General features: G+C 38.6%; 2 protein-coding genes across 6 annotated transcripts in view; one reads left to right on the top strand and one right to left on the bottom strand.

Moving 5' to 3' along the window:
• The window catches only part of GRM3 (glutamate metabotropic receptor 3), a 209358-nt gene extending 207843 nt beyond the window's left edge, over nucleotides 1–1515 (top strand). For all 3 annotated transcript variants that reach the window (XM_038556665.1, XM_038556667.1, XM_038556666.1), the window contains one exon: nucleotides 963–1515. In XM_038556665.1, the coding sequence (XP_038412593.1) occupies nucleotides 963–1036 (74 nt within the window). In that variant the 3' untranslated portion in view covers nucleotides 1037–1515. The remainder of the gene's footprint in view (nucleotides 1–962) is intronic.
• A 4740-nt stretch (nucleotides 1516–6255) lies between these two features.
• The window catches only part of ELAPOR2 (endosome-lysosome associated apoptosis and autophagy regulator family member 2), a 170852-nt gene continuing 160343 nt past the window's right edge, over nucleotides 6256–16764 (bottom strand). For all 3 annotated transcript variants that reach the window (XM_038556669.1, XM_038556670.1, XM_038556668.1), the window contains one exon: nucleotides 6256–9010. In XM_038556669.1, the coding sequence (XP_038412597.1) occupies nucleotides 8951–9010 (60 nt within the window). In that variant the 3' untranslated portion in view covers nucleotides 6256–8950. The remainder of the gene's footprint in view (nucleotides 9011–16764) is intronic.

Consider the following 16764-nt stretch of genomic DNA (forward strand, 5'->3'; position numbering starts at 1 on the left):
GAATGGGACAGCTGACTGGTCAGTTTGACCTGGGCTGTGGTCAGTAGCCAAGAGGATCAGTTCCTTTTGGGCAAAGCATATAATCATGGGCAGGCCAAGGGATGCAACAAAAACAGCTCAAAAGGAAATAAATGTAAGGCCATCTCTGATTCTCTGGGCTACAGAGTTGCACACCCCATGGAGAATGGGGGCTCCTTCTTTTTTTTGTCCTTCTTTAGTAAAAAGCCAAAGCTGTATGTAGATCTCTCATGAAAACAAGTCCTTTAAAGTAATAAGGGATATGAATTGCATCTAGGAAAACTAAATGCCATAAAAAGGATGAAAATACATACCCATCTAACACCCTGACAATAGTTGCCACTATTGTCATTAACAAGAGCACTTCCCTTTGGAATGTCTTCCCAAGAACTGTTAAGAAACTGAGTTCTCAGCACCCCAGTCTTTCCTAGAATATTCACAGAGGTTATCCACTTGAACAATGAAAATGCACCAAACCATTCTGTGAGGCAGTGGAGTTCACAGATGACTCGTGAGACTACGTAAGAAGCATCCCTGCCCAGAGAGAATGAAAGTAATTGAGGTACTAAAAACCATAATTAATTTAACAATCTTTAAGAAAATTGCAGTGAGCTTTCAATTTTGCACATTCTATTTTAACCAGTTTATAGCTCACTAAAGCTAATTTTAAATCCACAAGTGACTCCTTTCAACAATTACGCTTATAAACTCTCTCTCCAAGAGGTATGTCATTAGTGGAGGTACACACCAGGATACAAACTAATTTTGAGCAGAACATATTTAGAAAGTTGACCTACTACAGCATTCAGTCACTTAGCTTTTTCCAAAACTAAATGAAAACGGATTTTGAACTTAATTTTAACTAGCATCTAGGATTATCCTCTCCGTTACCTATGTGGCTCACTTGACTAACACTGAATTTTCTGACCTGCTTTGTTTTCCAGCTTCTGCAAGCACCTATGTCCCCACGGTGTGCAATGGGCGGGAAGTTCTCGACTCCACCACCTCATCTCTGTGATTGTGAATTACAGTTCAGTTCTCGTGTTTTTAGACTGTTAGACAGAAGTGCTCGCGTGCAGCTCCAGAATATGGAAACAGAGCAAAAGAACCCTAGGACCTTTTTTTAGAAACAGTACGATAAATTATTTTTGAGGACTGTACAGTATATAGTGATGTGCTAGAACTTTTTAGGCTGATTTTAGTGACCCATTATTAACGATTCCCCGGAACATGGAAATAACCACTGTTTACAGAGCTGAGCATTGGTGACAGGGTCTGACAGGGTCAGTCTAAAATAAAATTTGGTGGCAATATTAGGTAACTTTTTTTCCTATGAAGTCTTTTGTAGGTCCTTGTTGTAACTAATTTAGGATGAGTTTCTATGTTGTATATTAAAGTTACATTATGTGTAACAGATTGTTTTTTCTCAGCACAAAATAAAAAGCATCTGTATTAATGTAAAAATATTGAGAATAAAACCTTCAAGGTTTTCCAGCATGGTGGATAATGGCTTATTCTTTTTTAATCACTCCAAGAAGTCTGAATATGTTGACTTAAGATTATTTCTACTTTTAACATTGGAAGTAACTGTCTAACTGTGCTTCTCTGTACACCTACATACACTCTGAACACAAGTTGATACCCTGCTAGAGAGTTCTGGACTTCGCAGATCACAAAGAACAGAAGTTGACTGATGATACTATTATCAGGCTGTGTCAGTGGCCACATGACAATACACACATGGATGTCTTTAAGGCGCATCTGTACAACAGCACAGAATTTGGCCAAATAAGCCTCTGATGCAGTAAGGAGAGGGTTCTACATTCTGATCAGACACTGTGGCCTGCTGGGAAAGGCTGGATAGCTCTCATTTCAAAAGCATAAAGACAGGAAACTCTTCTAATACAACTATTCTAAACTAACCAGTAAGTTCCTAGGAAGGAGGCAGGGAAATCATGCTGTCAATCCATTAGAAAATAACTCTCACCACTGATAGCTAAATGGAGCAATAAAATGCAGGATGTGGTATGTTCCGGTGCATTTCCAAAGTCCCAGTAACAATACTCAGACATGCAGACTTGTCACTAAACTTGAATATTTTACTAAGCTAAATACAGGAGTGAGCAGGGAAAGCATGGATAAAGTAAAACTAGCTTATTCATAATCACACTTTCCTATCTTCCACTGTAAACCCTTCCAGTCACAAATCATTTCTCAATGTAGGAAAATTTATTAAGAACACATCTTCCTGCCAGGTCCTGTGCTAGGTACCATGTATAGAGAACATATTTATTTCCTGTGGCTGATTTGCCAACTTACCATAAATGAGATCACTTAAAGCAATAGGAAGTTATTCTCTTACAGTTCTGGAGACCAGAAGTCCAAAACCAAAGTGTTGGCAGTATGGTATTCCACCACAAGTTCTAGAGGAGAATCCATCCCATGCCTCTTGTAACTTCTGGCCCCATCACTCCAATCTGTGGTTCCATCTTCATGTCAACCTCTGTGTGTCTGTCCTTCCTTCTTATAATAATACTTGTCATTGGACTTAAGCCCACCTGGATATTCCAGGATAATCTTATCTCAAAAGCCATAAATTAATCACATCTGCAAAGGCTCTTTTTCCAAGAAAAGTACATTCCCAGGCTCCAGGGGTTGGAATGTAGACATATCCTTTGGGGGGCCACTCTTCAGGCCATGAGAGAGAGATGGTGCAACACAGTGCTTGCCTTTAAGGAGCATAAAGGCATAATGTGAATCATGGAAGAAGTGACTGAGGAAAACAGTTAAGTGGAAGGAGGAGGAGACGAGGATGGAAGGGCCTGGTTCATCAGAACGTATTGATGCTATTTTTAAAATGTCTAGAAACTGTGAGCAGGTACACACAGCCAACAGGAATAGGCTTGAAGGACATCAAGTGAGGAGTCAGATGTTTGAAATGCTCTGCTTCCTTCTGAACGCATTTGAGTCAGCAACCTAACCTAATCCAACCAGAAGTCACCAGATTCTCAAAACAACATTGCAAACCAGCCCCTGAACTCATACTCAAAGAAGAACCTGGATATGGGGGAGTGGGTGGGGAGAAATGCATCCTGCTGTGGTGGACACTGGCAGGAGTGCTAGGTAAGTGCTCCCCAAACGGGCTTCTGCTCAAGATAAAGGCTGAGGCTAGGCTGATGGGAGGGAGAATAAATGCAATTCATTGATGGGACGTGACAGTTGGAGGAAGGCTGTATCAGATGGGTGGTTCAGAGACAACAGCTGATGCGTAAAACAATCAAACATATCGTGAATCTTTTTAAACAAGGCAATGAGGCTGTGGGTGAATCTTGAGAACACTATATTTGAGAGGTGGGTTTTGATCTATGGGCCACTGTATTTTTCGCACTCCGCCCACACACTGGAAACTCAATAACTGACAATTCTTGTCATTTTCTCCTTCCTTGTCATAAGCTTTGGTTCCTATTTGAAATTGCATCACCTAACATGTGATTCCTGGAAATGATTTTTTTGAAAAACAGAGTAATGTATGGAAAACAACAATTATAAAATCATTTTTACATAAGCCACTTTGAACAAATAGATTTTGATTTTTTTTAAATTCTGGTAAGAACATTTCATTCTTCCAAAATATAAAACTGGTTGAGTGGATCCATCTTTGCAAAAACTTCCTGAATTTTAGGAACTTAGGCAGAATGATCTATCCTACTTTTTAACATATCAGAGACTAACGCTGTGGGGGATGATTGTTAGTATTCTGAGTGTTTACGGTTTCTGAAATGCTCTGGATCCTCTCTCATTTAAATATTAATATTCTCTTACCTACTCAGATTCATCATGGTAATATAAAAAAAGTCCCATTTTCAAGCTGTGGGGCAACCTGGTTTGCAGACCACACAGAGTACAGATTCAGAGAAGCTGAGAAAGGAGGTAATTCAGACTGGACCTGTACATCCTCACCTCCACCTTCCCTGGGCTAGCCCCTGCTTTCCTCACTTATCCACTATAATAGCTTTGGGCCCCAGAGCTCTTCAGCAAAAGACTGTAAGTGTGAATGAAGACGCCAAGAAAAGTGAGGTGCCAGGAAGACGGAACACCAGTGTGGGTTATAACCACCATAGCTCTAATAACAAAGGCCCAAACCCACAAATAAGGCAATTGTCACTCCTGCTCTGTGACAAAAAGTTTAGGTTTATGCAATTCCCATTGGCTTTAACTCTTTTATTTAGACCAATCAATGGTCATCTGAAAGCAGCCATCTAAGATAAAGGAAATATTGCCCTGCTCTAAACCAAATCTATCAATACCCACAAGCTATTTTAGACAGAGCTCTTCTTCTAAGACTCATTAATAAGATGAAATTTTCAGCAAATTAAAAGCCTTACTATGATATTTTATTCAAGCAAATTAGAGGTCTGGGATGCCTGGGTGACTCAGCGGTTGAGCATCTGCCTTCAGCTCAGGTCATGATCCCGAAGTGTGGGGATTGAGTCCCATATCAGGCTCCCTGCATGGAGCCTGCTTCTCCCTTTGCCTATGTCTCTGCCTCTGTGTGTGTCTGTCTCTCATGAATAAATAAAATCTTAAAAAAAAAAAAAAGGAATTAGAGGTCCATTTCTCAAGCCACCAAACATTAAAGGAATCCTGTCTTTTGTAGCTCAGTGGGTCTTAAGATAGGATTTGGTAAGCATGCGTGGATGGAGGTGTGTGCTGCCTGGATGCATGTGAATTGTTCAGGTGACCCTCTCCAGGGCTGGGACTCAGGAATCTATGCTGAAACTATTCTTATACATCAATAGCCCCCACTTGGGGCTACTATGGTATTTAAATGCATCTGTATAAAAGATAGAATATTATTTCCAAATCCAGTTACCTTAGCAATAAGTGTTACATAAATCCCAAAGAGAGAAGACATTTAAACCAATGTTGCTGGTTGAATTTGAATCTATTCACATCCTTTAGTTTTGTCATTTGCTAATCAATATACAGAATTGATTCTCAAAACTACAAGAGGAATGCAGAAGAGTATCTGGCTTTGTCTTTGTGTAGGTGATTAAATCATCAAAGGAGCGTGATGGCTTATTTTCTTCCTGAATATCTCTAGAGGCCTGAGAAACTTTTGAGGTGGTAAGCAGATCTGTACGCAGAGTTCTGCTTGTGGGTGGCAGCGATTAAAACCAGTGGTGAGCAAACCATAGCTCATAGGCCAAATCTGAGTCCAGCACCTGTTTTTGTAAAGCCTGTTAGCAAAGAATGTTTCTACATTTTTAAAGAGTTGAGAGAAGAATTAAGAATATGTCATGACAAGTAAAATTTAAATGACACTCAAATTTCCGTGTACACAAAGTTTTATTGGATGCAGCCACGTCCATTTGTTTACATATTATCTGTGGCTGCTTTCATGCTACAGATTTGCACAGAGACCACCTGTCCTGCAAGGCTGAAATATTTACTATCTGATCCTTTACAGCAAAAGTTTGCTGGTCTCTGACCTAGACAACTGCAATAGTAATATCAACTGTACTGCTAATATCAGTATCCACTGTAATAGTGTTACCAATTTTCAATTATTCATCCTCCTCTTCAAGTTTTACTTCTTCATTTATGAGTCTAAAATGAACTCATCTTGAAAATGTTTAACTAAAAGAAATAAAATCCAGCAAGAGTTCATCTCTGGCCAGTTAATGTGAAGGTGAAATCCATTTTAGCATCCAATAAATGCATCAGGTGTTGGATGTGTTCAGTTTTAAGTTTACTCCCCTTGGGACCTTTTCTTTAGGGCAACCTCTATTTAGGACTTGGTCCTGTAAATTTGAGATAACATCTATGGTTATGATAAAAGAGGTGTGAGGATATTTTAATTTCTCTGAAGAGGAAGACCTACTCTACACAACTTCTGTGTAAAAAAGATAAATGTGAGGAATACACTGACTGAAAACTTGCCAGTGAAATCATCTTCCCATCTCAACTTCCAGGAAATTTACTTCCATGAGCAAAAGAGAAATGATCTGCACATCAGCCTTCCATTAAGAATGACCATGAGCCACAGGAAGTAGTTCTATTGACAGATGTCAAATGACAGTTGACCCAGTTGGTCTTGAAGAATCACAGTGAATCATGACCCACCACCTGGGAACCTGGAGACTCCTGTTCGTAAATGACTGGACCCAAGCACTTCTTCCACATAATCATCTTTTCTCCTTGGGAAGAAAATAATCACAAAAGTCTACACAAAAATACTATGAAACAATTTTAATCCTGGAAAGGACTTGATTTACTAGTAACCAAAAAGGGGAAAAGTCAACAAGAATAAAATTCAGTCTTTTAAATCAAGTGGACACATATCAAATTCCTCAACATTGTTAAATGGCATGATGTAATTTATCCATCGAAGACATGGTCTCATCCAGTGGAAAACCAATTTAAATGCGTTTTGACAGAGCACTGAGAGACATTATAGGTGACAGTGGACTTAATGAAGTATTTAAGGCTTTAAGACCTGTGCCTTTTAGAAAAATAATCTAGAACTTCTTCTTCTACCATTTATGAGGGGCGAGAAACAACAAATATCTATTAAAAGTCGCAGAAACATGATTAATTTGTTTATGCCTTTTAACATTCCACTGAGCTCTACAAAGGCAAGACATAAAATAACAGTGAATTTTATAGTCAAGATTGGTCTGCATATTTTCATGATACTCTTTCTGTCATACTTCTTCAGTGCTTGGAATAAAATGACAAATAACTGGGATCCAAAGGGGAAAAGGCAGCTCCTTTCCAAAGATGGGACTAAGCTGACAAAAATCTATTTTATATCTAAAATTAGAAATAAATTCTTCAATACCAACTGCATTTTCAGAGAGTTCATTAAAATTTAAGGCATTTTTGACATGTCAGAGATTTAGTCCAGTGACAGGAGAAGAAAGAAGCTACCTGGGAGCAAATCCCAATTATCTCTATGGCTTGGTACATACATGTGAAGCATAGCCAAAGATGAAGACACGTGGCAGGTGACTATGTGGAGCCTCCTGACTCTGGCCAGCCTGTACACCTTGGCCAGGGTTTCTCTGAAAAGGTGCATCTCAAATGTATTGTCATTCTGCTTAAATTTTGATCAAGGTGGGGAAAGGCTCATCAGCACAGTTGCCAGGATAAATGTAAGCAATGCCAAAATAACTTCTTGTAAGAATTTCTTATTAACAAACAAGATTTAGGAAACTAAATGTGAAAAGGGTTTACGCTGACAGCCCCCCCCCCCAACATTTCACAGCTAACAATAAAATAATGGCAATCTCATCTACACTCATGAATCCCACAGCAAAGATGTACACAAAACAGACATTCATTTAACAATAACAGGATGGTTCAGTGTTTTACCCACCAGATGAATAACTGCAATTATTTATTTTTTTCCCATTTTCCACAAAAATAAAGACATTACCTGCCGAATCAAAAGTTGCAAGTCATACTTAATTGAAAGAGTTGGGGCAAAACTTTCAATAAACCTTGCTCCTATGGCCTGCCTCTTAGGCAATCACCAGTCTTTTTTTAAAAATCTAGATTAAGATCTACATAGATTACTGTTTATTAAAAACAAACCAGAGCACCTTAGATCATCAATGGTCAGTAAACTCCCCTCATTCCCAGTTCTGGAACAATAAAGGTTTACACAAAATTAGATCAGACTTCATTCAATCTTCTTTCAACAAATAATATTCAAGTCGTGCTAATACTAGTAACCCATCCATCAGAGGAAATATCACAATTACCTAGATCACTTTTGAATAAGAACAACACTTACTTCCTAACTACGTACGATACAACCACATTCTTATTATGAATACATAATTGTATGCAATTTCCCAAAATTGAATTCCTGCTTTACTCAAAAAGAAAACTTGTATGGAAGTCATAAGCCTCAATGTCTTAGCAGAAAAATAACCATATAACTTTGATGCTTGATATAGGGCCAATGTCCCACTGCCATTTTCTGCGAACCATGAAATTATCCCAATACCTTTGCACAGTTATGTGTACTTACAAGCCATCCCACTTTCTTCTTCATGATTTTGCATGTGATTTGATAAACAAGCTTTCTCACTCATTCATAATTAGACTGCAAGCATTACAAAATTGGTCTTGAGCCTTTTGATATCTATAATACCGTAGTCAGCTTGTTTAATGGAAAGTCAGGTTTCTCTGCCTTTTTTGAAAAGTGTATCCCTTTAACTCTTTCAGTCAAGCCCTTCTTACTAGTTTCAACAAGGATGCAATTTCAAAGGCGAATGTAAGTTTAGAAAACCCAAGCGCATGTTTACATATTTATTCTTCCTAAAAAGTTACTGTTTACTAAGGCTGCTGAAATCAAGAAAGACCCTATGGAAAAATGAAAAATTTATTGTCTTTTTTTGTTCACCATTTTTTAATAGAAAAGATGTTTTAAAGTGTGTCAGGAAAATAAATAATGGGGAAATAAATGATACCTTAAAAACTTTCAAATCTTCCCCAAACTATAAAGAAAAGACATAAATAGAATCACAATGCATATGTTCACATCTGCCCTCAGCACACTTTTTATGTGGAAGTTATAAAGAATAAAAGTTACCCATTAAATTATATGGCATGCATCAGCAGTGCACTGGTGGGCTTAACCTTGGTTTTCAGTTATGTCTATTTACAGATAAATCTCTTCCTGAGTTGAGCTTCATCTTCAGTTGAGACCCAAACCATTTGCTTTCCTATTTTTGGCAAGATACTTGACCATGTGATAAGGCAATCAAACGTTTCAATCTCCTTCCCTTTTCAGCAGCATGGTCCTCCTCTGTGAAAACACCAACGTGCCAGATATGAGGACAGGATTTAAACTCTGGTCCTGTAAAACTAGAGATCAGGTTTCTTCATTCATTAATCTGAAGGCTACAGCACTGTCTTTTCATATATTTGGGGATCTTGAGGATTTCAGTTGAACAGATTCAAAATGGTCTTCTTTTTCCTATGAAGAAAAAAATATGAAAAGAAAATTAACTCATTCAAATTCCACTAAGATTTTAGGATCTTGTGGGTACAGAAGGAAAGTTCTAGAAATCATTTTAATCTACATACCTGCCAGTTGTGATTAGGATTTTACATTTAAAGGAGAGTGGCAGATGTAAAACAGATAGCACGTCTACCCTGAAGGATGCCTTTGATGTCCAGGAGATAAGACAGATAATCCAAAATAGAAGCAAATGCATGATTGCCATAGATATCAAAAGATATAGCTGTGATTTTTTTTTTTTTTAAGAAACCAGTGAGACTCTTCCTAAGGGGTATCTGACCTGGGTGCCAAAACAGATGACCTTACCATGTGAATTTTGGACAAAAGAGAACTAGAAGAAGTTACATATTGTCAAGATAACAGAGGATTCATAATTAGAAGGACAGCAGAAATAAATAAGAAGAACACCAATAAGACATAAGATCATTTGGGTTCACTGATGTTTTAGGAAAATCTTTTGGGTATATACCTTCTAAAGATATTAAAAATAAATCATCTTGGATAACAAATCAATATTTTAACTCAGATACATCATTGCTGGCTTTTGTTATATATTACAGTCAAAATGCAGCCTATTAAAATAAGTGATGCTTTAATGGGGGAAAAGAGAATTAAGAGATTTCTCCCAATGTTTCACTGTTAAAGTCAGAAAAAACTTTCTGGAGTCCGCTGGAATGGAATGAGGGAACTATGCTTTCAAAGTGAATAAAGACGAAGAGAACTAGGATTATTTCTAAAATAAAGGAAATAGGAGGCAGACCAGTCCTAGATGTAAACAGATGTGTATGTAAAATGAGAAAATAAAAGTGAGTAGACATTGAGTATCTGTTAGAAGGAATAAGGCTGCTTTTGTGCTTTCTCTCATTTGAGTGGAGAAGTCCAAGACTTTAGACAAGCTTTTGGGCTACAGGAAAAGTATTCCAGGAAAAATGTCACCACGTGAACATCAACATATCACTTTTCCTTGCCTGTGCTGAGATGACATGCTCCCAGGAGGGCAGACCGCACATCTCCTGAGTGCTCTTGCTCGCTTGCTCTGAAGATATTTGCCTAGAGCTACCCCCATGTTGACCAGATTTCACTTTACTGAAATAACCATTGATAATTCAAAGTTTATTAAGCACTAATGTATTTTAGGAACAGCACTAGACTTTAGAGATACAAAATGTCTGTCTTCAAGGAGCTTATAGTGTATCATGGGAAAGAATTTAGTGTACCAGCAATAAACTAAAAAGGAAATTTGAGATTTTTAGGGCCTTTCCTTCAGAAGATGTGACCCAATATGTTTCTGAAGGTAGAAAGCGCTGAGGCCTAGGGGGGACCTCAAGGTCATATTTGAAATAAAACACTAAAAAAACACTTTATAAAATCATGTTAGCTCCACAGGGCTTTAGACACCATATCCTCTGTGTTCACATGGGATTTTGCTCCTATTGCTGAGAAGGTGGGATATATAGGTATGTACATGTCTTTGTGTGTGTGGAATTAGCACAACTAATTGAGAATTATCGATGGCAAGAATTAGGGCTTATTCATTTTTTAAATTCCCAAAACATGACTCCAGGCCTAGCACATAGTAGGCTATCAATCAATGCTTATGCTAATGTATTGAAACACCACATTTCAGGAGGAAAAACACTAGATTAGAACTCAGGAGATGGATTTTTAATTCCTACCTAACCCTTTCTTGGACAAAGAAGGGAACCTCTATAGGTATGAGTTTACTCAATCATTAAATAAAGATGCTATACAAATGATTTTTCTGAATTCTAGATTCAAGAATTTACTCAAAAGCCAACTTCTCCCAGAAGCTTCTCCTTACCTTGTCACTATCTTTTTTGTTCCCTTCTCCACTGTCCTCCAAGAGACCCTACTCAGTGCTCTTGTCACACTGGATGATCGTGTGTCTGTGTATGGTGTACATGTGTCATGTACTAATAAAAGTTTCTGACATAAGAAACTGTATCTAATTTGACATATCACCAAAACCTGGCAGAGTGTCTATCAGTATCCCATGAATGACGGTGGAATGAATAATGGAAAAAAAAAAAAACCCAACCCTGAAGATATATTTTTAATGTTGTTGAAAAAAGTCAAGAAAACTAAATCTGTAAATAAACCCCAACAAGTCCAGTGTATCGGGAGGAAAATACCAACAAGTCCAGTGTATTGGGAGGAAAATACCAAATAAGAAAATACTTTTAGGACATGATTAGACATATAGAAGATAAAGCAAATCTTAAATGACATAACAGTTAAGAAACTTACAGCCAGTTTTGCTCCACAAAGCCATGCATAACAAATTTTTGAAATGGGACACACAATATGACATGTCCAATGATATTAATAGCAGCTTTATTCATTGCTAAGTATTGGAAATAGCACAATATTCATCAATAGGAGAATGAGTAAACATTTTTTGGCAAATCCACATAATAGAATACTAATTATGAATAAAAAGAATCTATCACTGATTAACACAGAGTAGATAAATCTCAAAACCATTTCTTCTTAAGAAAACTTGCACAAAATACTATGTCCTGTGTAATTACAATCGTGAAGTTCTAAAACAGACAAAACTAACCTACAGTTTAAAAGATTGCTATAGCAGTTTCCTCTGGAGGATAAGAATGGGAATCAATTGCATGCAAGAGGGCATGAGTCTACTTTCAGGGGTGAGACTAACATTCTATTTATTTATTTTTGTTTAATTTTTATTTATTTATGATAGTCACACACACAGAGAGAGAGAGAGAGAGAGAGAGGCAGAAACACAGGCAGAGGGAGAAGCAGGCTCCATGCACCGGGAGCCTGACGTGGGATTCGATCCCGGGTCTCCAGGATCATGCCCTGGGCCAAAGGCAGGCGCCAAACCGCTGCGCCACCCAGAGATCTCCTAACATTCTATTTCTTGATAGGATTTGGGGTGATACAAATATATGCACTTCCCAAGATTCATCTAATTGCATAGTTGTTATGTGGGCATTTCACTCTAGGTAAACACTGTCCCTTAGAAAAAAATGAAAATATTGAATTCTCTCATCAATTATATGTATCCTGAAGTGTTTAGAGGTGTGAAATGTATTAAATTCTGCAGCTTACTTTGAAATGCATCAAAAAAAGATGTATTGGTAAATGAACAGAAATTTAGAAAGAAGGGTAATAAATCAAATATAGTAAAATCTAGGTGGTAGGTATGTGGCTATACCACTATACAATTCTTTCAGCTTTTTTATGATATTTTAAATGTTCATTTAAATATTTCTTAATTATTATGGCAATTAAAATTGCTATTCAAAACAAAAAGAGGTACACTCAATCTTCTCAGGGTGAAAGACTTTATCCACCATCATGTTTCCTGTGATTGTTTTCAGGAATCTTTCAAGCTTTCAATTCTATTACCATAAAATAACAACAAAGGAAGTACTGCAATATGAGAAAACACTTAGACTGCAGTAACAGGCCTTGGCCTTCTCCAGAAGATTTTCCTGAGACTAATTCCCACAGGAAAACCTAGTGAGGGAATGACTAGCACTGGGACTCTTACTGACCCAGATTGGGTTTACAATGTGGAAGATCACTGAAGAATGAGAAACTGACCCAAAGGAATTTTAATAAGTTAGTATGATCAGCCCCACCCTGGAAACTTTCCCTATCATTTATTTTAAAACCAAGCTGTAATGCAGATTTATGAAAATGGAACAAGAAATAAGGTGGATTCGGTTTTTTAAACAGGCTCTAGTATGTGAGTTAAGCCTAAATCAACAAAAGGATGTAACAGCTCCAAGCCTCAGCCCAAAATCAGTGCAGCTGGGTCTGAGTCAAGAAGGAATCCCAAAGCTAAAATAGATGATGTTGGGGATGATAACCTTGCCCTTCAACATAGGATTTTAGGTGGACCAAAACACTGGAAGTTTGCTTGGGCAACTGCTGTGCTGCTTAAAAACAAAGCAAATGCTTTTGCTTGTTGTCTCAGAAATTGTCTTTCTCTCTACACCCTTAATCTCTTCCTCCCCATCTACCTTGGCTTTACAAAGAAAGATTATTAGTTTTTTTGTCATCCAGAGGGACTGAAGGCCATGCACAACCATCTGAGTTGGCTAGGGAGCCTTGAGGAGGAGAAGGATTCAAACCTTTATGACTCTTCATTGCAGGCATCAAAGTCACCAATTCTACCAGAAACTGTGACAGGAGAGGGACATGCAAATTCCATTAACAGGGTTTAAACAAGATTCCCAGCAGGGAAGCTAAGGTAATGTGACCTTGTGTGATAGGTTCTGCGGGACTATCCAAGATGCTGCTGTTGTTACTTCTATATCTGAAAATCTAGTAGGAATTGATGGTTACATGCTTATACATACTCATTTCTTAAGTACCAGGGGAGATTCCCCTAGTCAAGAGTAGTCCCATGGAGACTAGAGAGCTAGCAGTACCATGTAGTACCAGTAGTACCATGGAGAGGAGAGCTAGCAGAGTACTGCAAGGATTCCTAATTCCTCTGCCATTTGCAACAAATGTCTATGTCAGGATTATACACAAGTTTCTCTACCTGTTGATGCCCAACGCTGTCCTGACATAAACGATGCAATGTCGGTGTCAAGTCAAAAGCCTCAGTCTCAACAGTGTTGCCTGTAGTATCAGACTTCTACCAACAAAGATGGCTGATAAACCCCCACAAAATTCAGGAACCTGCTAGGTAAGTGAAGTTTCTTGAGACTTTGTGACCAGATTTGCAATGCTAAATCTGTCTGCCAGTCATGGAAAAAACAGTCCAGCACTTTATTAGACTCTTGGCTATTGGAGACGGTATAGCCTCACTTGAATATGCTACTTGCTCTTTGACATCAGCTAACCTACAAAATAGTTATCTTTTAAGGTGGGCCCAAACTAACAGGCTATGTTAAAAATTGTCCAGCAAGCTGAATCCTGCTCTCCACCTTTGTGGCCTCACAATTCTAATGACCACTTTGTGATACAACTCTCAGTGATTAATGATTCTGCCAATTAGAGAGTTCAGTAATGGGAAGGAGCCCTCCTCCAGAGGTATCTTTTGGGATTTTAGAGTCATCATTTTGATATGACTACCAGGTATAGTCCTTTTGAAAAGAAGCTATTAGCTTATTACTGAGTCCTTGTCAAAACTGAAAGCCATTCTTATGCATTTTGTGATTCTATAGCCTGATATTGGGTCAGAAAGGACCTGATAAGCGTCACTTGTCAAATATAAATAGTATATTCAAGAATACAGCTGGTCCTGCCCAGCAGCATCACAGCCTCACATTAAAAAATGGCAGCATACCCTTTTAGGGAAACTTTATCCTGTACTTCACCACCAAAAATGAAGCCACTGGCTTCAGTCCTTGGTTCATCAAAGTTCTACTGCATGCCTGGGCCTGGTTCCCTGATGGTTTGGTTGAGCTGAAACCCAATGGGTGACTACCAGCTGCTGTAGCTGTCCTATCTCAGACCAGTATGCATAACTGAAAACCTAAAAAATTGCTTGGCTAAGTGGGAAGAACCCAAAGCCATTCTCATAGCTGTGGCTAGTACTTATCTTGATAAACCTTATTATATCACCACTAACTCCTGAACTATTATTGTCAAGAGTCAATAAACTATTTGGTCTGCTACTTGGAAAACTATAAACTGACCATATTAAAGTTACTCCTCTCTGGGGCAACAAATTCCAGAAACAAATCTCAGCTGATCAAATTATCTGGGTTACTCCCGTAGATACTTCCATTAAGGACCCATTGTTTGAAAAGATCAAAGAGAATTAAGCATGCGATAGAGACTGACTGCACCAGACAGACTGCCACAAATGCTGCATGGACCCATCACTTTGCTAACCAGAGCAATGACTCTGCCATCACACACTGGGCATAAAGCAAAGGACTCTTTTTCAGATGCAGAGGTTACCAAGCATGCCAGACTTGGGACTCATGCCAAAAGTTGACCAGTTTTTCCATGGCAAATTGATAAGATCACACCTCTGATCACTTCTTTGGGCTATCAGTAGTGCCTTACCACTTCCAACACCTGTTCATGCTATAGTGTTGCTGTTCCAGTCTGATCTGCTAAGTCTAGCCACGCCACCATGATCCTTGAAAAAAATCTGTTTAATGTTTGTGACTTCATGGATCTTTTGCAGCCTAACAATGGTGCCTTTCTATCATAAAAGCTACCTGAAAATGGGCTGAGGTAAATGTGTTCAGTGGACCTTCAATACTTAATGTTAAAAGGTATTGAGTGTGAGAAGGGCCTTCTAAAAAATCAATAAGAAAGATTCCTGACTCTATTTCCCTCACCAGCTCCTGGTCCACAGGAGTTACTAAACCATGTTTAGTTGTCCCCAGAAAGGGATCATCTCTTCTTGGCCATGTCATGCATAATTATCAGTAAGCAGGTTGAGGTTATATGACTTATATAAGATTATCTACGCTTACATGAAAATTCAGGATTCTACCCTGATCACTCTCAAACATGATATGTCCTTTTTACTCAAAAGCAACTCTCAGGATGTCTGATGATATCCCTGACAGAAGGGAGTCTAGGAGATTCAAATATAATACTAGTGTAGTCATCTATATGGTTATACTGGATTGTCATGATCCTAGATTAAAAGGATAATAACTTTTATTAGTTGGCTGACTACCCAGCTCATCAAGACCTCCTACCATAGCTCACACTGACAAAGGTAGAAGACACATATGGTCTCCATCATAAGCTTTTTTTTTTTTTTTTTTTTTTTAATGATAGTCACACAGAGAGAGAGAGAGAGAGAGAGAGAGAGAGAGAGGGGGGCAGACATAGGCAGAGGGAGAAGCAGGCTCCATGCATCGGGAGCCCGACGTGGGATTCGATCCCGGGTCTCCAGGATCACGCCCTGGGCCAAAGGCAGGCGCTAAACCGCTGTGCCACCCAGGGATCCCCATCATAAGCTTTTTTAAAAGACCCTGAGACATATGAAGAATGGAGGGGTATTAATGATAATTTGTTTTTCAGAGCCACCCGTCATCTTTTATGAAGGACAATGAGAGTGTTCCTCTCTCAAACTGTTTCAAGTACCTTAAATTTAATTGACTACTAGGTCTGCCATACCCACCAGATGCTCTAACCTTTAAACTTAGTGAGAAATCTATAAGAAACAGCTGGGAATGGCCCCAGCTTCTGCCCCAAATAACAACGCCAACATTCCCATTGCTATTGTTCAATCATTCCATAGATGTGGTATGCAGTAAATTGGCCAGATTTGAGCCTAGGCTCAATCAGATTAAACAGAGGGTGGATAGAGGCCCGAATTAATGGGAAAATTCACCAGAAGCCAAAATGGTGTAGAAATGAAGTTTGGATATTTGGGGGAGATAATTCTCCATGGTTCTTTTGCATTTCCATATATCTTAGGAGCAAGACAGTGATTTCCCTTTGTTCAAGATTATCTCTTTAAGGATCTTTGTATAGAAAGCAGCCTTGGAAGCTAAAGAAATTGTATTTTTTCAGACCAAATGGCAGGAAATGATGTCTCCCTCTGAAGCAATGAACATACACTCCCTGTCTAGTACAACAACAATAGTATCTCTCCTTGGAGCAAAGAATTGGCATGCTTACTGCCCATTCTGAGTCAGGTTCCCAAAGCTTAGAGTTCCTTTCCTGTAATGCAAGCCAGTGATGGTGCAAGTGTCATCTGTTTCTGTTCACAGAGCCCTGAG

This window comes from Canis lupus, chromosome 14 (assembly GCF_011100685.1).
Source record: "Canis lupus familiaris isolate Mischka breed German Shepherd chromosome 14, alternate assembly UU_Cfam_GSD_1.0, whole genome shotgun sequence".
In the NCBI taxonomy this organism is placed as follows: Eukaryota; Metazoa; Chordata; class Mammalia; order Carnivora; family Canidae; genus Canis; species Canis lupus.